At 38.2% G+C, this 25456-nt stretch overlaps 4 protein-coding genes across 6 annotated transcripts; all 4 read left to right on the top strand.

Annotated features, from left to right (window-relative positions):
* The first annotated feature begins 1335 nt into the window (after positions 1-1335).
* LOC102230479 (intercellular adhesion molecule 1-like) lies at positions 1336-5048 on the top strand. The gene is made up of 5 exons (XM_005809054.2): positions 1336-1453; positions 2525-2791; positions 2877-3209; positions 4235-4489; positions 4579-5048. Exons 1-5 carry the CDS (start codon positions 1402-1404, stop codon positions 4584-4586), a joined length of 915 nt encoding a protein of 304 aa, XP_005809111.2. The 5' UTR covers positions 1336-1401; the 3' UTR covers positions 4587-5048.
* Positions 5049-5577: 529 nt separating this feature from the next.
* cmc4 (C-X9-C motif containing 4) lies at positions 5578-7480 on the top strand. 2 transcript variants are annotated; one of them, XM_023349411.1, is made up of 4 exons: positions 5578-5649; positions 5727-5786; positions 5855-6046; positions 6769-7480. In XM_023349411.1, exons 2-3 carry the CDS (start codon positions 5729-5731, stop codon positions 5989-5991), a joined length of 195 nt encoding a protein of 64 aa, XP_023205179.1. In that variant the 5' UTR covers positions 5578-5649; positions 5727-5728; the 3' UTR covers positions 5992-6046; positions 6769-7480. The 2 variants fall into 2 exon arrangements, with proteins under 2 accessions (XP_023205179.1, XP_005809108.1); XM_005809051.2 differs by lacking the exon at positions 5578-5649 and having other exon boundaries at positions 5656-5786.
* A 760-nt stretch (positions 7481-8240) lies between these two features.
* cdc37 (cell division cycle 37) lies at positions 8241-13278 on the top strand. The gene is made up of 8 exons (XM_005809053.3): positions 8241-8738; positions 8967-9248; positions 10614-10719; positions 10820-10935; positions 11144-11266; positions 12079-12261; positions 12358-12429; positions 12517-13278. The coding sequence occupies exons 1-8, from the start codon at positions 8631-8633 to the stop codon at positions 12652-12654; spliced, it is 1128 nt and encodes a 375-aa protein (XP_005809110.1). The 5' UTR covers positions 8241-8630; the 3' UTR covers positions 12655-13278.
* A 1266-nt stretch (positions 13279-14544) lies between these two features.
* On the top strand, positions 14545-25229 carry tyk2 (tyrosine kinase 2). 2 transcript variants are annotated; one of them, XM_023349267.1, is made up of 24 exons: positions 14545-14642; positions 15182-15373; positions 15463-15586; positions 15678-15813; positions 15906-16060; positions 16178-16553; positions 16663-16833; positions 17853-18010; positions 18093-18210; positions 18312-18495; positions 18594-18712; positions 18791-18946; positions 19039-19126; positions 19342-19469; positions 19827-19962; positions 20464-20615; positions 20708-20858; positions 20947-21038; positions 21112-21301; positions 21544-21662; positions 22687-22859; positions 22936-23053; positions 23160-23270; positions 24652-25229. In XM_023349267.1, the coding sequence occupies exons 2-24, from the start codon at positions 15196-15198 to the stop codon at positions 24784-24786; spliced, it is 3468 nt and encodes a 1155-aa protein (XP_023205035.1). In that variant the 5' UTR covers positions 14545-14642; positions 15182-15195; the 3' UTR covers positions 24787-25229. The 2 variants fall into 2 exon arrangements, with proteins under 2 accessions (XP_023205035.1, XP_005809119.1); XM_005809062.3 differs by having other exon boundaries at positions 14559-14711.
* Positions 25230-25456: the final 227 nt, after the last annotated feature.

The following is a 25456-nucleotide window of genomic DNA, read 5'->3' as shown; positions in this document are numbered from 1 at the left end:
TAGATTTTTGGGGGGGGAGGGGGTTCAAGCTTAAATTTTTACTTAAATTTTGGGTTAAACTAATGCTTTAGCTGTCTTCTGTAATTGTGAAAAAACTGAAAGAGACAGATTTCTCAAGTACATGTAAATTCTCAAATAATAAGAAAACGTTTCTCGCAGACAGGGTTGGACTTATTTCGGCATTTTTGCTTCCTTATTGGCTTTGTACAAGTAAGCAAACATTAAAATAATATAAAACATAAAAAACAAGTATAAATTAGTCCTATTTTAAATTATCTGTAAAACTAAAGGTTAACATATAACTGAGCCAATTTCTGTTTCAGTGATCTCCTTAAGCGGAATACTGATTGAGGCAAAGTCAAAACAGCGTCTGTGTTTCCTTGCCCCCCCTTTGTCAGTCCCTCGAACCCTTTTCTCTGCTTCTTTCAGGCAGCCATACAGCAGTAAGCCATACTAATTAGATCCTAACATAGTGAATGTAAAGAGGGGAATGTGCTATCCTATAAAAAACAATACGTTTTTATTATTATTTTTGTCCTTAAACTGTGTCCTTTGAGTTATTCTCTTGTCATTTCCAACAGAAACCTAGCTGAAAAGTAGGTCAACTGTTTGTTTATGTTTCTCTTGTGCTGCCATAGCAACCTAGCAGATGGGCTAAAGCACATCAAGACAAAGAGTTAAATGATAAAGATTTTACAATAGAAATGTTTATCCTGGGGACTTGGTGGGGCATATTTAAAGCTGCAAGTGATGTGAGAATGCACACTGTAAGGTGTAAAGTTTCCCAGCTGTCCTCTCCACGCATACATTAAAAATCATCTGTTTTATTTATTTTTTTTGCTCTCTTGCACCACAGTTACACGGAGAGCCGATATGCTGTGCAACATTCTGGTCACAGTGTGAGTCTTACAAACTCACATGCTGCAGGAGACCAGCTCTCCTGCCTGCTGGGACTTAACAAAGCATGAAGGCCTGAGGCAGGCTCAAGCAAGCGTGCAAGAGGAACTGAAAACAAGCTATTATAAACAGCTTTTTATGAGACCTAAAATAAACGCTAAAATATTTTATGACTTCAATTGTTTTGTGAGTGCAGCTGAAGTAGCAAATTGTCCCTGTAAGTGTCCTAGCTGCAAGTGTCCGGTGGGTCAGGTATTCCTGTTGCACATCTACTGATGTATTTCAAAGCTTTTAATTCAATATGAAAGAAATAATGGGCTGTGTTAACTTTCCCACTCTTCCCCTTTACTTTTCCCCTGTTTTACCCCCTCCCATCTGTAAAGTCAGCTGGGAGGGATCTCTGCTTTGTTCCAACATAGTTCCCTGCAGAGTTGCCAGGGTGGTTCAAGTTGGAATTTTCTGTCAGTCGACGACAACTTAAAAAAAAAAAAAAGAAACAGTACCATGGGAAACAACTTTCTTATTTGGATACTCGTACTTTGCATGTTTTATAAAGGTAAGAAGTTGTGGACTACATGTTTATTCTCAATTATTTTGCATATAGATGATGTACAGGACAGAAATGTTGATGATGCAAATGGTGATGCAAATGAAAAAGTTAGGATTAACAGTTGGACGCATCAAGTTTATGGTGGGATTAGTGAATGTTAAAATAAAAAAAATTGAAAAACTTAGACAAAAGCTAATTTGTGTTAAAATTATGATTAAACCCATTATTTTAGACTCTCCATGGAATGGTAGTTTTCATTACCAGTGTGGTGAAATTATTTCCTCTTACAGATTTCTTCTGTTTTTAACATAGACGTTTCATAAGGTCTAACAAGATGATCAAACCTGGAAAAATTTACTTTTTAAATGACTGTTTTTGTAAGGGAAAAAGGTATTCAAGCAAACTTGACCCTACGTGAAAAAGTTAATCCGCCTTTCTGGTCCCACCGTTAGCAGCACCACATGCCATCAAGCATTTGCAATAACTTGAAATGAGAGTTGTAAATACTCTGGAGAAATTCTGGTCCACATATCTTAGTGAATTTGTTTTAATTTACCAACCTTGGAAGGTTCTTTGAGATAAAAAAGAACATTTCAATAAAATTTAAATGTGGTCTAATGACCACAGGTGTCAAACTCCAGTCCTCAAGGGCAGCTGTCCTGCAGTTTTTAGATGTGCCACAGGTACAAAACACTGGAATGAAATGGCTTTATCACCTCCTCCTTGTGTAGATAAGTTCTCCAGAGCCTTGCTAATGACCTAATTAATCCATTCAGGTGTGGTGCAGCAGAGGCACATCTAAAAGTTGCAGGACAGCGGCCCTTGAGGACTGGAGTTTGACACCCCTGGACTACACCACTCCAAATCCTTGTTTTTGTGTGGTATTTAGGTGTAAACTTGATGATGTGCTTTGGATCACTGTCCTACTGCATTGCCCATTAAAATGAATTGAATATTTGTTTTATACCTGAGACAATTAGGTGTGAAAAAGAAATCAAAAACATAAAATCTGTAAGGGGGTAGATTCTTTTTCATGACACAATATCGCTTACTGGCGACTGACGCTGTCTCCTCCAGTGTCAGGAGAAGGTTGCTCCCTTATTCTCAAGCCATCCAGGGTTGTGGTGGGCTTCGGGGAGTCGGTGACGGTCAGCTGTGAAGCCACACGCCCAGTTCGTGTCCTGGGCTGGGAGTCGGCCATCGGCGCGGTGCACACGCAGGAGGACCGGTCTGTCCAGTGGAAGGTAGACAGCCTTATTGAGTGGATAGAGGAGCCCATCTGCTATGGGGTTTTTTTCACAGCTCCGAGACAGTGTGAGGAGAAACTCAACCTTGTTCTTTACAGTGAGTCAGCTCTTGACATTAGCATATGGTTGCAACTTAAATGAACTTATTTTCCTTACTAGAAATATGTGTGTTATTTACCTAGAAACTCCAGACAGCATTTCCATCAGGCAGGCGAACCACACTGGCCCCATGGTGGAAGGAAAAGAGTACCAGCTGCTCTGTGAGGTTCAGAATATAGCTCCTGTTCAGTACCTCACACTGAGGTGGTACCGAGGTCAGACTGAGGTCTATCAGCACTCCTTCTCTGACCTCACATCTTCTTCCTCCGTACAAGTGTCCTCTATCCTCGTCATCACGCCAACAAAAGCAGAAAACGATGCAGAATATAAGTGTGTAGCGGAGCTGGACCTTGGACCAGAGGGACCACAGCCTCCTCCCACTCTGGCCTCAGAGCCCCTCGCTGTGTCCGTATACTGTGAGTTATGTTATGTATGTATGTGTATAAAACACTTTATAGACCAACACAAAGTAGAGCACAGACGTGAACTCAAAAGAAAATGTAACACAATAGGGTCTATGAACTTAGAATCTCACCCGGATTTAGGTCTGAACTTTGACTTGGCCATCCTAGCATGAGTTTGTCAACTTCCTTTGACAATGAATAGTGACCACTTTACATTTCTACAACTTTAGAAATGGGTTGTTATTTAAAAAACAAATAAACAACCACTTCATTTCTACTTTTAGCTGTTAAAATCGATAAAAGAATAGAACACTTGCCAAAAAAGAATGGATACATTTTTATTCCAAGTGGATGGCGATATTTGTGAAAAATAAAACAGATATAAACGGATGATGAATATTACTTGCACTTTGTCAGTCTGTTGTGGAAATTCAGAGCAAATATTTCATGTAAAACTTTCAAAGCTTTTTAAACCTTTATTTGTTATATTATCTGTATTTATATGTACTAGTTATATCTTCATCATTTTACCCAAAGCTTTTAAGAGCCAACGTGGACACTTGTGCTATGGACAGATTTTCTCGCTCTCTGAGAGTTTTTATCGGCCTCCGATTTGTTGAGTAATTGTCTCTTTGCCCAACCTGTCAGTTTAGATTGGCAGCCATATCTTGATAGGATGTTTTAGAAATGTTTTGCAATATATTCAAAGCTTCAGACATTGTTTTATAAGCTAACACTATTTAAGTAATCTAAAAACTACCACTGACCTGCCTGCTGTGTCTCTTGGTCTTCGTGAAGCTATTTGTGCAGTGACCTTTTCAGATTTTTATTTGTAAAGATTTTTGAACACTATCATTTTCTTCTGCTCAGCATTCACTTTGTGTTGGTCTATCATGCGATTTACAATTAAATATACTACCTTTTTGAACTGAAATGTGAAAAAAATGGAAAAAGTTCAAGTTCTGCGAACACTTTTACACGGCAATGTGCATACATGCTGAAAATTAAATACCGCTATTTTTCCTTTTCCCTTTTAGTTCCCCCAACATTTCTAAGTCCTGAAACAGAGGTGTTAGACTTTACAGCAGGAGCTGAAGTCATCTTAAACTGCACAGCCATGGGAAACCCTGGGCCTGTATACAGCTGGCAGCCCATCCATCCCACAGAAGAGAAAATGAAAGCAGAAGCTGTTATTACTTCCTCCTCGCTGCTCCCAGGCACTTACACATGCACTGCCTCAAACACGCTGGAAAAAAAGAGCAAGCAGTTCATTATCAAAGAAAAGATCAAAGGTAAAGGGAAGATTTACATGTTGCTGCGGTTATTAAAATGTTCCAAACTCTGCATCCTAACCCTGAAATCTCCTTTTGCTTTTGCTCAGGTGTTTGAAGCTTGCTATTTTACAGCGGATCAGTTGGCGCGCTGTCTGACTCACAGGGAAAATTCATCTGAACTGATTTAACTGTTGTTGCATTGAAGATGGAAATTATGACACTATGACACATTTATGATTCAGCAGATGTTGATGAGGATCATGTTACCCTCCAGAGTTAGATACCATAGAGAAAATGTTATGTTTGGTAACTGTCATTTATATATATATATATATAAATGATTTAGGGTAGATTTCACATTTTAGCATTCACATGTGATGTTTGTTGTATAGTAAATATTTATGATAGCGTTATTTACCTACTAATTTAATGAATTTATGGAACATTTCAGACACACACCCACTATTGGCACTGAAATGAATAGCAGCAGGGAATTGCTGTAAATACGAGCTGTTTCTTGGTTTGATTTTCTTATTGTTATCAATAAAAATAAGCTTTTTACTAACTGCTTCACTTACTGATGATGATGCCTTTTGTTTTTGTTAGATTACTAATGTCAGTCTCGGGTTTTGTTAAGCAATAAAGTCCAGCAGTACATGAAATGATGTAATGCCTTCTAATATAATCACATTTGTTCATCGTTTCTGTTTCATTTTCAGCCTGTCTGACCCTCACTATGTTTTAGATGACTAATCAGTACAGTGATTGTCTAATTTTAGATATCCGCTGTGGTAAAGTGATAATTCACTTTAAAATTGGTTACTGAGGCGCATGTCTTTTAAAGATGTTCTGCTTCTTACTGTAACAAAAACAATAATTTGTTTATTAAGTTATATGAGCTATTAGTATATTGGTCATTTTAGCTCATATAGGTAATTTAAGTGTACAGCTTTAAATTATAAAGGTTTTGTCATACACACATATTTGCCTAAAGGTTTACAAGATTTTTGAAATGTTTAGGCTCTTTTATTTAAAGGTTCTATATGTCATCCTGCCTCCCTCCACAAGATGTCGCCCTTTATTTATTTTTTAAAGTGACGACTCGCTGTCTATGTGTCACATGACCAAAACAGTGTAGAGGTAAGACGTAGCGGTTAGCCTCAATGTTATCTACAGAGGTGAGAGTAACTTTGAGTCCATTACCATGTTCTTGAAATATAACGTGTTTTAAAATGCGTCTTCGACTCATTTTCAGAAATGCCACAGAAAGATCCGTGTCAAAAGCAGGCATGCGCCATCCAGAAGTGTTTACAAGGTGCTTCAGATGTTGTTTTAGCCTTAAGCCTATGAGGATATCTGACTAACTCCTTCCACATCCTGCAGCTAATAAGTACATGGAGAGCATGTGCGAGGAGGTGATCCGAAACATGCGGCGGTGCTGTGACGTCCACAGGGGAAACTCGACCTGCTGCTCCGGTTTTAAGGACTCCAAACCGACTGAAAACAAGAACGAAACATAAATCACCCGTTCTCCTTTCCGTAGTGGTAGAAAGCTCCACTACAACAATACAGCAGGTCTGTGTCATTCTGAAGCATGCTGTCATTTAGAAATGCCACGAATGAGAAGTATAATCAACGTTTAACTCTAGGCAAACCTTTCTTAGTGTAGATATTTAGACTTGACATTTCATAAAACTACACCATGACGAGCTGGGAGATTTAAACGTGACACCTTCCTATCACATTACTCATACTTCTGCCATTTTGTTAACACTCGTTCAAATTGTTCAGGGGCGAGCTTGTGCCTGTCAGAAATAAACAAGTTAGACAGACTTGGAAAAAAAAAAAAAAACTTCGCTACTCTCATAGGGGGTTTTCATCAATATTCTCTATACCAGTAGAGGTACGCCTTAGTTAACCTCAGAACATTGGAATATTAATATTACATTAGACCAATCTCTTTTTTCCATAAAGAAATGCTTAAAGAAACTGGGGGAGGGTGCTAGTGTCTATCTACCAGCAGATAACTATCAGCAGTCTTCTTCCTGACTGTCTTAACAACGCCTTTTATTTATTTCTGGTAATATTCAAGCTTTCTACCTAAATGGTTTTCAGATTTTCATCAGCCATAATCCTTAATATTAACAAAAATAAACAGGTGAAATATATCAGTGAATCTAGGTAAGGTTTTAATAAATCTTTTTGAACTGACAATTTATTGAGCAATCTCTTTGAATTATCTTTAGAGGTTTTGTGTTTTGTATTTTATTAATACCACAATTTCTGCTTTGTTCCAGACCTCAAACAAGGCGATGCAAACAGAAGGAATCCTTTCATCAAGTGTCTCACTTGTTCTTGCTGGTGGTTAGCTCCAGCAGTTTGTTCAATCTGGACAGACAGCCAGTCCATCACTGGGCAACAAAGAGACACACATGCGCACACTTATACCCGATGTAAATGTAGACAGACTGAATAACCTAACAGTTATGTTTATTGTACTGTGGGAGGAAGCTGGAGTACCCAGAGAGAACCAGCAAATACACGAAAGACCATGCAGAAAGACCCAAGACCTTCATATCCCTACTTTATTGTTAGGATTTTGGAATTTCTGCAGCATTTAAAAAAAAATTTAAGGAAGATATGGGGGGATTATTATTATTTTTTTCCTTGTAAATCGTGTTCATTTGTAAACAAAACAAAAGTAGTTTGCCAAAGTATCTTCTAGTCTTCTTACTGTATTTATAATTTGAAGTTATTTGTTTTATACCCAAAAGTGGCATGCTTATGGGGCTAACCCCCTCAACTAATTGAACTAATTGGAATTAAAGTTCAAATATAGAAGGTATAAAACTTTTATTTATATTTTCTATATATGTTTACCATTATTAAGTTTGTACTTTTATTACCTGACAAACTCTTGTGTAATTGAAAAAAATACATATGTTTTGGACACATTTGGACATGTGCATTTCCACACTTTAAATTTTAAGATAAATATTTTGTTCCATATCTTTTCAGTGTCTCTGTATCCTTTTGATCTTAGAAATTGAAATAGAAACTAACACTGCACTCACACAGGAAAATAAACATTTTGTTTCGTTTCCTAAAAAACATTCTGAAGTTTGAATAGGAACACAAAATGTATTACTCGCAACAAATGTTAAAAGGGTAATTCCAAATATATATTTAAAAGCCTAGCTCCTTTATTTTCTTTTTAACTTAAAAAGGTATATAATAGTTATATTATGAGATTTTTTTTGTTTAATTTTGTTTGTGAGAAAAGTCAACTGTGCATCCTCCTTTTAGTTTTTCTATATTTTATGTTTCATTTATGTTTTCAATAGAGATATTTATGTTGCACACATTATTAGATGCCGAACCTCTAATAATGTTCATCTATAATGTTAATCTAGAATCGGTTTATTGCAATTCTGCAATAACTATATTTAAAATAGGCTTATGTCTGTTTATTCATTATAATTATTTCATTTTTATTATATTCTATTTAAGAACTGGATAGTTAAACTAAATGCCATTTTTCAATAATGTATTGAAAACAGTTTTGGTACAGCTTTATAACAAATAATATCTGCTTTAACTTAAACAATAATAAGTTAAAAGCAAATTATGATTAACTAAAACTTGTTTTATGTGCTCATCTTTTGTAAACGGCCTAAAATCTTTCTGCAACTCTAAAAGCTCTGCCGCAAGTTTTTTTGTTTTGTTTTTATCGTTTTTTGACAAAAATAATTACAAAAAAACACAATCGTGTCTCTACCTTTTTATTTATAGAGATAATATTTCAGATTTACCAACAAACCGCATGGCATTTTGTTCCAAATATGTTCTGCTCTGCGACGCCATACCTTACGTGCATCTGACGGCCGACGTGATGACGTAGAGCGGAAACTTGCAGGAGCGATTCTTTCTAGAATTCTGTAGCTGCATCTAGCTAGTAGTCGCTAGGGAGGTCCAACTGTGATTTCTCCGGGAAAAATAAAAACCCAGTTTGTTTAAGCCAACTCACATTACTAAGACGTGCCTCCACATCGAGATTTTTTGCTGCGGAATTACATTTTCTAGTCAAGTTTATTTAACCTTCCAACTTATCCGACTTGTAGGTGGCTAACTTGGTTAGCTTCGTGTTGTAGCTGGCAGGATGTCCAGGATAGACTACAGCGTGTGGGACCACATTGAGGTCTCAGATGATGAAGATGATACCCACCCTAACATCGACACACCGAGCCTCTTTAGATGGAGACACCAGGTACAGTTTAAAGTCAACTTAGCCTCAAGTAGTTAAGATAATAATGTTGATAATCTTACTTGTCTGGCCAGACTGCACATGCATTGCGTTTGTTGTCTTGCTCCTAACAAATCACCGTTACTTATTTCAACCAGGCTTAAGTATTTAGCCTATATTGGTTGAGTTGCAACTCTATGAAAATGGGTGACTCTGCTGGATGAACATAAAACTTTTATCTATGACTTTCAGGCTCGTGTGGAGAGAATGGAAGAGTTTCAGAATAAAGGTGAAGAAATCAACAAGAGTCTAATGGAGTGTCGGCGTAAGCTGGCAGAGACGCAGAAGAAACTGCAGGAGCTGAGCGTCGCCTTGTCGGATGATGCCAAAACAGAGCTGAACAAAGTCCAGGCGGAGGAGAAGAAATTAAAGAAAGAGGAACGAGACTGGTCGAAGAAGATGGATGAACACAGAAGAGAGGAGAAGAAGATGCCCTGGAATGTGGACACGCTCAGCAGAGATGGTTTCAGCAAGGTGACACAGATCAGTCATGCCACTTTAAGCAACACGTGATTTTCAGCAGCAATTTCCCACAATCTGATGTTTCATGGGTTTATTTTTATCTTCAATGATTAAAAAATCTGAACACTAACAATTTTCTTAGTAAAACTGTCTTTATATCCTTTGAACTGGTAGTTGTCAAGTGGTACAAGTACTTGCAAACAATAGTGTGTCTTCCTTAAATTGGTCTCTGTTTTTAATACAGAATCAATTTATTGTGCTGCTCAAAATTTAGCATGATTCTAGTTGATTTTTATTTTTCAGTGTTTCCTTTATATTCTAAAAAAAGACATTCATAATATCAGTGTATTAATAGATGATATTAACATTTATGTAGTTTGTCTTTATGACAAAACATGATTTTTGTACTTTTTCTTGGTGCAACAGCACTGATCTGTGATTTTTGACCTATTTTCAATGTCCAGGTCATGTGGATCTTTGAAATGGTGATTTTCGCTAATTTAATTTTACTTGGAGAACTGTCGTACAGCATTCAAAATATTTCTCCCTGCCCCTCCTTTAAGGAATGCTTATTAATCATTGTTTCAGGAGCGGAGGCATTGGCACACTTTTTGTCAAACAAAGACAGAATAATTTTGAGTTTATGCTTTTACTGTCTTTAACATTTTACATTAAAGATTGATGCAATCAGTGTTGCTAATTATGAATAGGAGACTCTCGGTCCTTCCTAGAGAATGTCAATTTCTCCCTTAGCTTGATATGTTCTGAAAGGCTGCCAACATTTCTCATATTTTAGCTTTTCTGTTGTCTACTGAAATTGATCTCCAGGTCAGTTTCCTCCTTTGACAATTTACCAAAATGTTCCCTCGGTCTGTCAAGATGATGCCGAATGGCAGGCGACTCCTTTTTGTACGCTGGAAAGACGAGTGTGAAATTCTCCAAACTGCAAAGCACAAGACAGCAAAGGAGCTGAGCAGCCAGCAACTACCAAAATCTAATGCTATGTTGCAACAGCCTGAACGAAAACCAGATTTATTGAAAATACACTTTGCTTTTAATTAGCTTCTTACATCTACTTTTAGCCTCTCCTGTCTTTGTTTCTAAACACCTCATTGACCAAAAAAACAGCTGACTCTGAGTCAACTCCCTTCAGTAAGACCACGCAACCCTGGATGTCTTTAACAGTAGGAATATTTTTAGTTTAAAGGAGTGATATGTGAGATAAAGGATGTTCTAGACGTTATTCGTGCGCTAACACTTGCACCACTGACTTGAGTAATTATAGATTATGGATAGTATCTTTAACTTCCAGCTGTTCAAACAGTGACAAGTGCTACTGTTGACATGTTTTTTTATTTTTCTTTGCACCGTTGACAGAGTATCGTTAATGTCAAAGCTGAGGTTGGACAAGAAACTGAAGAGGAGAAGGAGCAAAAGCATAAAACCTTTGTGGAGAAGTATGAGAAGCAGATCAAACATTTCGGTAAGGGCCACTGACAACCATCAAGTCGTTTTGTCTGCATAAACGTATTCCTTGTTACAGTTTGGAAGTAGCGATGTTTATTTGTTACTGCCTAATTTAGGGATGTTGCGGCGTTGGGACGACAGCCAGAAGTACCTCTCTGACAATCCTTATCTTGTATGTGAAGAAACTGCCAATTATCTTGTCATCATGTGCATTGATCTTGAAGTGGAAGAGGTAAGAATTTTTCTTTTTCTTTACTTGTCCGCATTGCTATTATTGAATTGTGTTTTACTCTCAATTCAATAATAGCAGTGGTGATTTAAATATAAATAAGATGCTATTTAGGGTGTCATTCAGTAATGCCCTTCCTTATTTCCCTCAAGCTGTTTTCCCTTTTTATCCCTACACGACTCTTTTCCAAGTATGAATTCTTCTTTTGTAGAAACATGCACTGATGGAGCAAGTGGCTCATCAGACTATAGTGATGCAGTTCATACTTGAATTGGCAAAAAGCTTGAAAGTGGACCCCCGTGGCTGCTTCCGTCAATTTTTTTCCAAGATCAAGGTAAGTAGGCGGTTTTGTTTAACCAAAAAAACACTGATCATTTAAAGCTGCACATTGAATGCTAACCAGAAGATACTGTCACTGAAAAGTGACAATTCTTTTACACAAAGAACAATTGCAAACCCACTAATGTTTGGGTTTTCTGCATTTAGAATATGTCTTTATGTTTCATGAAGGTTTTTCAGTTTATTCTTTAAATTTCGGATTTCTTCATCGCTCATTTTCAGTCTTTCTCATATTAGGAGAAAGACTGAATTAGGGATACCCTGATATGAAAATTTGGGCCGATTATTGATATCAATATTTTTTATGGCTAACCTATATTTTATATATTATTTATGGATATTTCACTACTCTCTCAACACCTTGAAAAAAAATCACACTACTGACTTCAAAGTGTAAAGAAGTCAAACTTAAAACAAATCAATGTGCTGCTATAGACATCTAAACTATGTGTCTTCAGCATTGGAGCAATGTGTCAACCTTAAGATGATTCCATTTATCTGAAAATGGTTAATTATCAACAATTAACTAATTAGATGTGAAGAAACATCTAATGGCTAAAGAGCAAACTTTCAAAACGTTCACTTAAAAAGATTTCTGGAATGTCTGGCTCTGTGGGAAACAAATATGAAACGAACAAATGCAGAAACAAGAGTTTTGAACATCAGTGTGCAGTTTAACTCCTCTAGTTTTTGAACAAAACTGATTAAGTTCCTGTATTCTTTTCAAAGATTCAGTCAAAAATCCCTGATAATAAGTGTGCTGGAAAACCTTAAAACCCAGTTTTTGTACTATATGCATTTAATCAGACGGCCGATCAGCAGTACCAGGATGCATTTAATGACGAGCTCGAGTCATTCAAGGAGCGAGTTAGAGGAAGGGCAAAGATCCGCATAGAGAAGGCCATGAAGGAACTGGAAGAAGAAGAACGACAGAAGCGCCTGGGACCTGGTGGACTCGATCCCGTTGAAGTCTATGAATCTCTGCCAGCTGTAAGTTCACCATTCACCAGCGACCCTATTGGTCTTGTTGGAATTTGCTTTTTGGAGGAAATTCTTGAGTTTTGTACGACATGTTGACAATTGCAGGAAATGCAGAACTGCTTCGATGAAAAAGACATCCAAATGTTACAAGACGTCATCAGCAAAATGGACCCAACGGTAAGTTATTTTATTTTTAATCAATTGTCTTTCTGAGACTTAGGTTTGCATTTTGACAAGCTCTGGTTTACATTCACATAATTTTAGGAGGCAAAACATCACATGAAGAGATGCATCGACTCTGGGCTCTGGGTCCCTAATGCCAAGGTGGATGTGGAAGGAAAAGATGAGGAACCCACCTATGAAGAGGTGAAACAGGAGCAAGAAGAAACAAAGAAGGAATGACCAGATTGCCCCCAACTGATTTGTTTTCCTTTTTGGGTTTTGTTTTTGCAAATATGCTCACCCACTGTATTGCAACTCCCATTATGTGTACGATTAGTTCGCAGATGAATGAAATAACTTCTTTGAAAATGTTTTGCTGAGATATATGGGAAGAATGTTCACGTACCAACACAACCTGGGGGTATCAGTGACCCCACCTGGACATGAAAACGTTGATTGTGCTAAAAGTCGTCACTGAAGCTGTGTCCCTTCATTTATTTGTACACGCTTGTCCAAGTATCATCCAACATGTCTGCTTTCTTTCTGCCGATGTAGAGTGCAGACTTTTCTGTGCTTTTTGGGACAGTTTTTTTTTTTTTTTTTAAATACAAGCGTTTTGTTTTAGCTTATACACATAATTTGACATTTTCTACTACCTTCTTGGACTAAATGTTAAACTGTGTCCACTTATCTAAGACTTTGTGTCAGTGTATGCTTTGTAATTTGAAAATACACTTAAAATGGAAGTTAAAAGGAAGAGAGAAAGGCATCTTGTAGTAGTGTAAGGGTAAAAGACGTTTCATCTACAGAAAAATGTGGTCATGCAACAAATAAATTGATGACTCTTCTTGGCCTCAAATAGAATTACAGCCAGTGTTTTCACGATGTTTTTGCTTATGCCTCTGCTCAATGTAGCCAAAGTCTAAACGTGTGCTTCTCAAGGTTTACTCTTTTTTTCCCAACGTCTTGAGAATAGTTGAAAAGATGGAGCAAGAGTTCTTTCAGTCCAAAGACCTGTCATTGGCCTTTATCAGATCATGTGGCACTGTGAATGGGTTCTCAACTCGTACTCATGCTTTTGTTTTGACGACTAGACTACTCGGACATTTGCATGTTGTAGCTAATGGCTCAAAACACTCTTATGTTTATGTTGGCTTAGTCATAAAAAAACATTGATTGATTTTACTGTAAGCGACTAAATAAAAATGAATCCTCGTGGAAAATGTGGGCTGTTTTCCTCCGGTAGTGTCTGGGTGAGGAGGTAAGTTGTTTATACGGACTGAATGGGAAAACCTGACTAACACCTGAACAATATAATTAGCTTCTGCCAAGTAACATAATACTGCATCATAATCTTAGAGTGCTGTTAGGGTTTCACAATAGGTGGGCGATGAACTGCATGGATGACAGACGGCATAAACAAAAAGGTGTACAAACTGGAAGCTTAACTGAAACGGTTGGTGCTTCATGGGACGCTTTCTGGAACTGGTTGAGTTTTTATCAGGAGGAATGATCTGTTTGAAGTGTTTAAGATGAGGTACAAAATGTAGGTATAGAAATGTATAAGGATATACTCAAAATGTAGGTATAGAAATGTATAAGGATGTACTCAAAGCAAAAAACCATCTAGTTTCTCCCACAGATGATTAGGATGAGTAATTTCAAATTAAATTTCCCTTGCATGCTGTTATTCAAAGAGAAATCCCAAATATGGAAAGCATTGTATTTTTTTTTTTACAACATAGTCATAGTTCTTTATCCCTCTACGTCATTAATGTGTTCTTGTTAGTCTTTTTTAGCTAATAGTTATTAGAGAGTGTATTTGTAGCAGTATTAGCATTTCTTTATAGTAGTATTTACAGAGTAAAAAGTTATATTAATATGTAATACGTCTCATATCAAATGACGCTTTAAATTAGTACTTAATTACAGAATTATTATTATGTAATAACTTAGGTTTTAAAACAATAATAATGAATAAACAGATTTATAGCTAAATATTCAAATAAATTTGTACGAAATTGCCTCCTACTCAGTGATTTTAGGGTCTTTCCTTGTGTAACCGAGCGTCGTGAAGGCTAAGGGCATGAAGGGACCTGCCCACTAAAGCAGCCGGAGGAGGGAGTGGTCACGTTGTTTTCGGGAAGCAGCGTCCTGTCGCAACTCACAGTTCGCAAGAAACAGACAGAAAGTGGTGAAGGGGAAATAACGCTCCGTAAACAATGCAGGTGAACCGACAGCTCATGACGCCGCGCTTCTTCTAAAATAACGCATTCTGAACGAGCTCGACGCTAACGGTAATATTTCTCCACGTTTCTGAAGTGAACGGATAAATTTCAGCCACAACGATGTTTATAAACATGTAGGCTAATGTATTTCCTTGTTATGACACCGGATGAATTTTAATGAGTTCGCGCTTTTGGTCGCTCTGTGGCTTGCCCTTATTATATACCCTAGTTATTTTTATAATAATATTGTGGCGTATTTCCCTTTAAGGCTGTATTTGTGGTGTGAATTGTAAGTTTGACAAGTTGTAATCCCGGAAGGCCTTAAAAAGAGCACAACCAGATCGTTTTACTGAAGTTACTTGGTCGTTTTATTTCAGTTTTCAAGCTATGAGTTTAATAATCATAATATTAGAGTAGGTATATAGAGCTTACTAATTTATAGGTATCACAATTCCCCCTTACTTCCTGAGTCTGTACAGAGCCTATGTCTACGTGACTGCAGATGAGTCACTAACCATTTTATCTTGTCTTTCTTCCAGTGATCGTGTCCAACATGCCTAGAAAATCGGGTTGTTTCAAGCCGGGAAAGATCCCAGGTCCAAATGAGGCCCCTCAGTCTCATGGCATTCACGTCTACCTTTTCTGGACTAAAGGTGGGGAGAAGTATCTGTCTCATACCAGTGGAGATGTCACAGCAGAGGACCTGTGCATCTCAGCTGCAAAAGCTGTAGGTGAGAGTGACAGCTGACCTCAAACACCAAAATGGAGGATATTCTTTATTATTTTATTATGGATGTAACCTCATGGTCTCTCCCCATAGGGATAACACCACTGTGCCATGTCTTATTTGCGTTGTACAACCCAAAAACAAAATACTGGTACAATCCAAACCATGTTTTCAGTCCAGATGAGAACTCCAGTGAATTGGTTCACTACTGTATGAGGTTAGTCTGCATTTACATAACGCTTTGCATGGATTACTGCTTGAACACAGCAAGGGTATTAATGTAAGCGGCCTGTTTTGTTTATGTCCAGGTTTTACTTTCGCAATTGGCACGGACTCAATGAAAAGGAGCCAAGTGTGTCGCGCCACACCCTCAAATCTGGGACAGATAACAATGCAGGTTCCCCTCTTCTTGACATTACATCTTTGGAGTATCTGTTTGCCCAGGTATGTGACATACACCTGCTTCTGTTGAGTGTATGCTGCTTATTTTCTTTAAGCAAGTGACACAATCTCTGCTTCTTCTGTCTCCAATGTAGGCCAAGCATGAATTTGTGAATAATGTGGAAGAGCCAAAGTCTGATGTGGAAAACAATCGTTTCAAAAACGAGAGCTTGGGCATGGCTGTACTCCACCTGTCACACCTCGCAATGCAAAAGGGGTTGAACTTGCAGGAAGTTGCTGGAAAAATTGGGTAATTGTTATACAATGCTTTGCTCCTATTTAATTGTTCTAATAATAGAAATGTTTTAAAGGGTTAGTGCTGCTGTGATACATGTATGTCATTATTTGACTCTGTTTTTACCTTCAGCTTCCAGAACTGCATTCCAAGAACATTTGCGGAGAACATTTCCAGAGACAACTTTCTGACTAAAATCAGGATCCGCCGTGTGTTTACTGAATTTGTGCAGACCTTCCAGCAGCACACTGTAGATAAGGGGCAGCTGGGAGCCCATGAAATCATGTATAAGTACATCTCCACCCTTGAAAACCTGGTTCCAAGTTTCGGAACAGAGACTTTCTCTGTAACTCGCCTGCAGCTGACGGAGGACGGGGATGAAAACGTCTCCTACTCCAACAACGAAAGCAATGGCGATTCAAAGAAGGGCTTCACAGCGCCGTTCACCCATGAAATTATGGTGTCTGGCACTAAGGGGATTCAGTGGAGAATGTTGAAAACTCAAAAGGTTTGTCCGCATACTAAATGATTTTACATTCAAATTCTGTGACATGTTCTTTCTATTATGTGGATGTTTCACTCTCTGTATTCACGTTTTTCTTGCTTCCTGGCTTTAGGCAGAGGAAAACTCTTACCACAGGGGCAGCTATGTGAATCAGAAAACACCAAAACAGTCCACGTCAAATCCTCCTGATAAATGGACCTTCTTCTGTGATTTCCGCGAAATAATTCACATCGCCATTACAGAAGCTAATGTGTGCATTACCACTCAGAAAAGTCACTGCATGGTGAGAGTACTTTTTATCCTTCCATGTGCCTTCTACTAATGCAATATGTGCATGCGATGCATCACTAATGTTGATTTAGTTTACACTTGTTAATCATCTTGGCAGATTATTTGGCTTTTTAAAAGGGAGAGTTCATTGTGTGGTACAAACACCACTCAATAGTATTTCCACACATGGTATGGACCTGTAAAAAAAAAAAAAGCCTTAAAATGTCCACCTTAATGCAGTAGCTCCAATCTCACACTGAAAATGTGAAGAATTGATAATGCTATTAACTTTAAAACTATTCCAAAGACCACTGGAGGAGAAAGAGGCCTACAGTATAGTAGTCTTCATTTTACCAAATAGTTGAGATCAGGTGGTTGTCCACATATTCATCCTTTATTTTATGACATATCCAAAAAATCTTAATCTTAGTAGTAGCTTGTAGTAACCAAAGACAAACTGTCAAGATACAGGTGGAAACATGCAAAAAGCTGAAAGGTACAATTTTGTATGTCATATTTAGTTAAAGGTAAATAAAACTATTTATTTTTACTCCACAATTATTACTCATTTTACATGGTGAGAGATGCTTGTCTCTCACCATGTAAAAGGTGAATGAAAACAAATTGTTTAGAGGTATGAATAACTCATGTTTAAGTGAGCCGTTTTCTCTATTGCCATCACCCTATTTATGAAGATCAATTCACATCCTACTGGACGGCATGCTTTCTTGTCTTTGCCATTTTGAAGAAGGGGTCACATAGTATTTATACCTCAGAGAAACAGAAAGACAAAGATCTTCATTGTAGATTTAAATAATCCGTTTTTAAAAAAGTAACGCATAAATGACAAAAGTGTGTCAACTACTTTGCTGTTTAGGAATCTTTACCAGAGGTGCTCCATTTGTTTTATAAGTGTGTGACTAAGTGCTCTGGGGTTACTTTTTGCTTTGGGCTTTCTGTTAGGTTTTAAACTTTTGTCTCCAGGTGAAAGCGTAGTTTGCAAGCCATTGGTGTTTCTGTGTGTATATGTAGGAGGTACAGATGAACTCCAGCCAGGAGGCCCGTGCCTTCATCTCCCTGCTAGATGGATACTATCGGCTGACTGCAGACGCCCACCACTATCTTTGTCATGAAGTGGCTCCCCCCAGGGTGGTGTTGAGTGAAGCAAATATGTTGCACGGACCTATGCAGTGAGTTTTCTACTCTAATCCTCGCATAGTCAGTCACAAACAGGTTATAAAGACAGGGTTATATCATGCGGTATGCTTGCAGTGAGGACTTTGTGTTACACAAGCTGAAAAGGGAGGCAGGAGAGGAGGGAGCCTTCCTTGTCCGCTGGAGTGCCCTCGACTATCATCGCATCATCCTTGCTGTACTAAACAGAAATGAGGTAAGTCAACACCCACGCTCGTCTCTGGGAATTATTGCAGTGCAGCGAGGCTCATAATTTTCAGATTTGGTATTTACACCTTTTTTATTTTTTTTAAACAGAATGGTTCAAAACCAAGCCACAAGCAATTTCGCATCCAGCAGAAGGGCTCGGTGTTCAGCATGGAAGGCTGGGATAAAGAGTTCTCCAGTGTGAAGGAGCTCACAGATAACCTCAAAACCTATGTGCTCAAGTCCGGGTCGGACAACTTTACTGTCAGGAAATGCTGCTTACCGAGACAAGCAGGTTTGTAATTTAGATGTACAGAAATGTTGTTCTGTATATCATACCACCGACACCACGTCTCCAGGAAGGAATGTGACGATGTTGTTTTTGCCTCGCAGAAATATCCAATCTGCTGGTGAAGAGGCAAGGAATTGACCAACGCAGCTATTCTGACTGCTTGCCCCTGAACCTGACAGAGCTTCGCTTTCACCAGATCAAAGACAAAGAGATTAAACAGGTGACCATACTTTTTTAAGGCAGGCTATACATTCCCTGTTGTTTTTCTGATCAGACATGCGTTTGTGTTCACCCGCAGGAACATCATTTGGGCCGCGGCACAAGAACTAACATTTACTCAGGACAGTTAATGTTGCGAGAAACAGACAATGGGTTTAACAACAACTTCTCCCAAAACAAAGGCATCAGAGTGGTCCTCAAAATCTTAGAGGAAAGCCATAAAGATATTGCTCTAGTAAGCCATGCGATTTTACATACATGCATCAAATGTATGTATTGTGTTTTTTGAGCCTATGTTTTAAGCTACTGTTCTCTTTTCTGTCTTAGGCCTTTTTTGAAACAGCAAGCCTCATGAGCCAGGTATCTCACAGTCACCTGGTGTTTGTGCACGGTGTGTCTGTCAAAGGATCTGAAAGTAAGGGCAACCACAGTTCTGTGCTCAGTTCTTCTTTTAATGACTTCCTCAATTGTGTCCCTGTTGTGCCTCCATAGTCAAATCTTTAAATCCAACACCACAGTAAATGCAAAGTTGCACTCAGTCTATTCTATTTTAAAGATAATTTGACTTTGTTTGCATTTTTGTTGCATCATAACAAGCTAGACTTCTTCTACGTGTATTTTCCTGAACAGACATCCTGGTGGAGGAATACCTGGAGTGCGGCCCACTTGATGTTTTTCTCCGCAGAGAACAACATTCCATCACAGCTCAGTGGAAATTCGTTGTATCCCTGCAGCTTGCAAGGGCTCTCAATTATCTCGTGAGTTCAAACACCTTTCTGTTGGTCTAATTGTGTGTTTGTGTAACTTTAATTATTACTGATATGTAAGTAGTCTTGCACAAACACACTGGGGCACAGAATAAGAGACTGAACCTGTCTAACTGAACTTTAGTAGCTGTGTTCAGACAAGAAATGTTGAAATATTCTCTCTAACATTTTAAAATCATTTATGCAAATTGTGTGTTTCTTCCGTTCATATATCCTTACATGTAGAGTGTAATTTGCCTATTATTTTAAAAAATTTATGTCTAAACTGACTTTAAATCAAACAAATCAGACAAAAAAATAAGAAACTGTGGATAAAGAGTGAAGACTTGTACCTTTTTTTTACACTAGGAGACAAAACGACTTGTTCATGGAAATGTTTGTGCCAAGAATGTTCTGGTTGCACGGGGAGGTTTGGAACCTGGAACTTCTCCTTTCGTCAAGCTGAGTGATCCTGGAATTGCGCTGAATGTCCTCTCACGAGAAGGTATTAGTTGGTAAAAGACTGAACATAACCAATGACAAATGTTTTCTAACTTTGAAGTGCTTCAGTCACTTCAGTCAGATTAAGGAAACCGGAAAGTTTGACTACACCACTTCCTGTGTTCTGCTTCCTGTTGTCTTGCTATCATTACTCTGTGGTATTTAAGGCTGTCACAAAAAAAAACACCAAACTTAGTAGTGTGTTTTCAACTACCGTACTCTGTGGTAAACACGCATGTTTGACCCAGAATTACAAAGCAAAATATTTGCAAATATTCACTCTGTTTCCTTAAGTAATAGATCAAGATTAATGTTGATCACTTTTCATCCATCCATCCATCCATTTTTTAACACCCTTGTCCCTAGAGGGATTGGAAGGGGTCCTGGTGCCTATCTCCAGCTAACATTCCGGGCGAGAGGCAGGGTACACCCTGGACAGGTCGCCAGTCTGTCCAGGATCACTTTTCATGTGGAGCTTTATCATGACTTCTTTTCCATGTTGCAGAACGTTTGGATCGGATACCCTGGGTCGCTCCAGAGTGCATTGACAGTGGCGCTCCTATTGAGAGTACTGTAGATCAGTGGAGTTTTGGCGTCACGCTGCTTGAAATCTTCAACAACGCTAATCTTCCAATGAGCAGCTGCACATTGCCTGAGGTAAGTGCATGCTGAAACTTTAAACTTCAGCTTCGCTAACTTTCTAGAGTTCTGTATGTTGTCCTTTTTCACCATCCTCTGTTTCCCAACAGAAAGAGCGTTTTTACCAGACGAAGGGCCGTCTGGCAAACCCATCCTCCGAGGAACTGGCCAGGTTCATCAGCATGTGTTTGACATATGAGCCAAATGAGAGGCCTACATTTCAAACTATCCTCAGAGAACTCACAAAACTCATCCAGATGAGTCAGTACTAGCCTGCACACCTTACTTTTGAATTTGGTTTGATATGTTATTGTGCAATTACCTAAAAGAGTTCATTTTATCCATGCAGATCCTGATATATCCCCGGTTGACACTCTCCCACCCATGGACCCCAGCGTGTTTCAAAAGCGCTACCTGAGGAAGATGAGAGACTTAGGAGAGGTGAGCTCCAGAAGCAACACTTTTCTGTTCCCATGTGTTAAGAAAGTAATTATTCTCATTGCTCTGTCTGCAGGGACATTTTGGAAAAGTCACTCTGTACCAGTATGATCCGTCCAGCGATGGGACAGGAGAGTTTGTGGCAGTAAAATCGTTGAAGCAAGAGAACGGAAATGCATCTCAGAGCTGGATGAAGGAAATTGAAATCCTGAAGTCTCTCTATCATTCCAACATCGTGAAGTACAAGGGCTTATGCACTGAAGCAGGTAAGCTCTAAGACATCATCTGTCCACTTTAAATATATTTGTTCAGCTCGACAGTTCCCTGTTAACGGGAGATTTCGATTTGCATTCAATAATTGAAAATCTATACTAAGCACACCACAGCTTTTGTTGAATGGCAATATTTTAAGCTTTCAGCTCTCAGCCTGCTGAGCATTAGTTCAGGTCATCATGTTGAATGTAATAAAATGGCAAGATAAGAACACTGCTGCATCGTGCACTCACAGGACGACAAGAGGTCCAGCTCATAATGGAATATGTTCCTCTGGGGAGTCTGCGAGAGTATCTTCCTAAAAATAAAACCAGTTCAACCCAGTGCCTCATGTTTGCTCAGCAGATCTGTCAGGTGAGTTTCAGCGGTTGAATATTTAGTGCTTGTACTATAGTTTACAGTGCTTTGGAAAAGTATTTATACCTCTTAAGCTTTTTTCATGTTTTCTCATGATGTATTTGACCAGAGTTTTATCAGATAGAGCAACACAAAGTTGCGTAATTGTGATTTGGAAGTAAAAGGATGCATCATAAAAAAAAAAAAAGCAAGCTATGGTGTAATTTTTTCCTTGCACACCTGGGAGAAAGAACAAATTTCTCTACAGAGTTTGCATACGCCTTTCCTCTACAGGAGATGCAAAGATCCTTAGCTCTAGTATGAGCTCTACAAATCTGAGGAAACCTTAAAAATAATGCTCCCATGTAATGGAACAAGGCAATCATGTGTAAAAAAGTGTTCTTATGCTTTATGTGCAATAAAACTAACTATGTACAGCCCCCTGAACACATCGTCCTCACAGTAAAACATGGTAATGGTAGCATCATGCTATGGGGAGCCTTCTCTTCAGGAGGTACAAGAAAGCTGATCAGAGGTGATGGAGGGGTGGGTAGAGCTAAAGGATAGGAAGAAAACCTGTTGGAGCCTGCAAAAGACTTTAGACTGGAGCAGTGATCACCTTCTAACATTAGCATACAGCCAGGGCTAAAATAGAATGGTTTAGATCCAAGAGTGTTGACTTCTGATATGATTTATAAATGGACAATTCAACTTGTAGATGTGTCAAACTGGTAGAGACATACTCACTAAAAAAAAAACCTGGAAGTATAATTTTACTAAATGGATTATACGATGTGTTCACATTGGGCACTTTGCAGTTGTCAGATTTTATAGAAATTAATCTGAAAAGCATGCTTCCTTTTCCTTCCTATTCACAATTTTACACTACTTTTTTGGTCTATAACAAAAAATCTTAATGAAACACATTTTAGTTTGAGATTGAAGTGTTTATTGGTGTTGCTGTTTCATATGTTTTTTGGGAAATGGGATGTATGCTGACAAAACATTTAGTATCACAGCGTTTTTCCAAACTCTTTTCCAGGGGATGGACTACTTGCATTCAAAGCGCTATGTGCATCGAGATCTTGCTGCTCGAAATGTTTTGGTGGAAAACAAAAATGTTGTAAAGATCGGAGACTTCGGCCTAACAAAGTACATCCCAGAAGGAGAAATCTACTATCGCGTTCGTGAGGACGGAGACAGTCCTGTCTACTGGTCAGTTTATGCACCATATCAAAGTGATACTTTGTGTGTTTTTAGCACTTACATTTGCATGCTTTGCACTTTGCAGGTATGCCATCGAGTGCTTGAAGGAGCTCAAATTCTCATTTGCCTCTGACGTCTGGTCGTTTGGAGTTACACTGTATGAGATCCTGACGCGCTGTGACCATCGCCAGAGTCCTCCAGCTGTATGTTGTGAACGGACTCAGAGCTCAAACAAAATACAAGAACAGTCAGAAAACATTGCATTCTGAGTCTGAAAATAATGTCTTTTTTCCTGTGTGTGTTTTGTAGAAGTTCATTGAAATGTCAGAAGATAAGGAAGAACACATGAATGTGGTGAAACTGATAAAGCTGCTGGAGAGAAATCAAAGGTTGCCTTGTCCCAGGGATTGCCCACATGAGGTAACAATAAATAACCAGTAATGAAGAAATATTATTAAGGGTGCAACAGTGTTAGTTTTTCAAAGTCATTAATATTATCACAGTTTTGTTAAAAAACATTATTATGAGCTGTTATAATACTTCATGTTACACTTTCTAGCAAACTCAATACTAGTTCACCCAGTATTAAGGTCATTATTATCACTTAAAGCTGTGGTGGGTAATTTTTATTCTGCAAAAACACAAAATCTTACTAAGTAATTTTGGTCTAGTTTCTAGTGCAAATACTTCAGTACACTTGAGATAAGACAAACTAGCTATGGTGTCTTGTTTTAAGTAAATAATTCCTTAATATTGATGAAAAAGTACTTGTTCCATTGGCAGATAAATTAACTCATAACACAAGAAAATTGAATTGCAAGTGAAATAATCTGCAAATGGAACAAGTACTTTTTCATCATGATTCATTATGGAACTATTTACTTGAAAACAAGCCTCTACATCTTGCTAAAAAGTTACTTTTAAGTTAGCTTTGTCTTATTTCAAAGAGATATTTGCACTAAAAACTAGACCAAAAATACTTTTTAAGATGTTGTGTTTTGCAGTGTACAAAAATATGTTTTTTTACATATTTGCTAATTCTGTGCTTTGTCCTGACAGTATAATATGAGACAGTCTGTGAAGAAAAAATCTGGTTCCTCTCACTCCCCTGTGGTCCTACAGCCATCTGCAGAAATGTACCGGTCAGAAACAAACGATCAGAGGCAAGAGGGATGTCTTAGTACTCTCAGTCGCTCGTGTACTCGATGCTCGGTGTAATCAGCTCGTACAATCTCAAGATTGCCGGCTTGCTGCAGCTGTACTAATGGCAGAGAAACAATTTACAGTCACTGAAAACTGTTTATGGTGGCCAAGTTTGCTTGCCTGCACATTTATGGCAGAGTTTGGTGTGGGAAAGGAGCAGTAGCGCAAGTGGAGGGGGTATGAGCAGCACATCCACGAGCATGATTGACAGTTGTAAGACATTCCTCCTGGCTCTGAGGCTCTGATTGGTTGTTTCTAGTCAGGAGAGGTGTATTTTTGCAGGTGGCAGTCGGTCCACAGGGGGAAGGCAGGGGAGCTTGCAGCTGAAGCCACAGGGTTATTTGTGTTATTTTATTCTCCTTGTGATGAAAATTATTTTCAAAAAGCCTTTCTTGCAAAGTTATGGTGTCCAAAATTCAACACAGTTTAAGATCTCTGTGCTCTTTGATGATTAAAATATCCCTGCATTTTGTATTACTTGGTCTCATAAAACCAAATATATGCCTTTGAGTACAAAAATATAACAATTATGTGTGTGTTTTAAAAATACAGCATTTGTTTGAGTGGTTCAGGATCTTCTTTATTTTCTCCTTCCCAGGTGAAGTTGTTGATGGATCAGTGTTGGGATGCAAATCCTGATAATCGGCCTACGTTCAGTAACCTCAGCGAAAGGTTCGAGTCAGCACGAAAAATGCTTGACTGGTCGTTCAGTCCCATGTCTCAGATTTGCTGAGTGGAGTCAGTGAAGATCCATCAGATTAGTTGGTGATGCTCAAAGTGTAGCCATATTTCTCACTTAAAGTGTATAGTTCTTGATTCATCTATTTATAAAGATGTCTTCCTATGTTTAAAAATGTAAAGTACACACATATGCTCTGATGTCTGTAGGTAAGGTGACACAGAACAGTATTTTGTCCTCACATAGTTAAGCATCATGTTAAAAGTGGAGGCGTTGAGTGGTTAAAATAAATATCTTGTAGCTATACAGGCTTTCATTCATCAGGAAGTTGATATTTCTGTGTTTCATTTTATTCTCTGTACATGTTTAAGTGTTTGTTAATTTTGCATGCTATTTTGTAAAAATAACTAGGAATCAAGTAAATCCTTTTCAATCTTTGCTTTTATTAAAGCTAAAATATATTAATACTGTGGTAAATAAACATCTGTTCCTTCAAATTAAGACTTTAGTGCATGATTTTAGCACCTTAATATGTCTTTTATGGACTGCAATGCCCCCTGCAGGCACATGATTTTTCCTTAGTGCCATTTCTTTGTGTGAAGTATTTAGTATTATTGTTCTAAAGTGAAAAGAGGTTTCAGATTTCTTCTACATTGCTTTTCAGGGATTGATATCCCACTACAATCAGTATTTGGATAACTGTGAGGGAAAATGCACTTGCAGT

Source organism: Xiphophorus maculatus, chromosome 16 (assembly GCF_002775205.1).
Source record: "Xiphophorus maculatus strain JP 163 A chromosome 16, X_maculatus-5.0-male, whole genome shotgun sequence".
Lineage (NCBI taxonomy): Eukaryota > Metazoa > Chordata > Actinopteri > Cyprinodontiformes > Poeciliidae > Xiphophorus > Xiphophorus maculatus.
This window is presented reverse-complemented; position numbering and strand designations above follow the sequence as displayed.

Coding starts and splice junctions, on each gene's coding strand:
- LOC102230479 (XM_005809054.2), top strand. CDS start 1,402: ATGGGAAACAACTTTCTTATTTGGATACTCGTACTTTGCATGTTTTAT. Junction 1,454..2,524: donor ACTTTGCATGTTTTATAAAG/GTAAGAAGTTGT, acceptor TGTCTCCTCCAG/TGTCAGGAGAAGGTTGCTCC. Junction 3,210..4,234: donor CCTCGCTGTGTCCGTATACT/GTGAGTTATGTT, acceptor TTTCCCTTTTAG/TTCCCCCAACATTTCTAAGT.
- cmc4 (XM_023349411.1), top strand. CDS start 5,729: ATGCCACAGAAAGATCCGTGTCAAAAGCAGGCATGCGCCATCCAGAAG. Junction 5,787..5,854: donor CATCCAGAAGTGTTTACAAG/GTGCTTCAGATG, acceptor CACATCCTGCAG/CTAATAAGTACATGGAGAGC.
- cdc37 (XM_005809053.3), top strand. CDS start 8,631: ATGTCCAGGATAGACTACAGCGTGTGGGACCACATTGAGGTCTCAGAT. Junction 9,249..10,613: donor GCAGAGATGGTTTCAGCAAG/GTGACACAGATC, acceptor CACCGTTGACAG/AGTATCGTTAATGTCAAAGC. Junction 10,720..10,819: donor GAAGCAGATCAAACATTTCG/GTAAGGGCCACT, acceptor TGCCTAATTTAG/GGATGTTGCGGCGTTGGGAC.
- tyk2 (XM_023349267.1), top strand. CDS start 15,196: ATGCCTAGAAAATCGGGTTGTTTCAAGCCGGGAAAGATCCCAGGTCCA. Junction 16,554..16,662: donor GAATGTTGAAAACTCAAAAG/GTTTGTCCGCAT, acceptor TCCTGGCTTTAG/GCAGAGGAAAACTCTTACCA. Junction 21,302..21,543: donor GGGCTTATGCACTGAAGCAG/GTAAGCTCTAAG, acceptor GTGCACTCACAG/GACGACAAGAGGTCCAGCTC.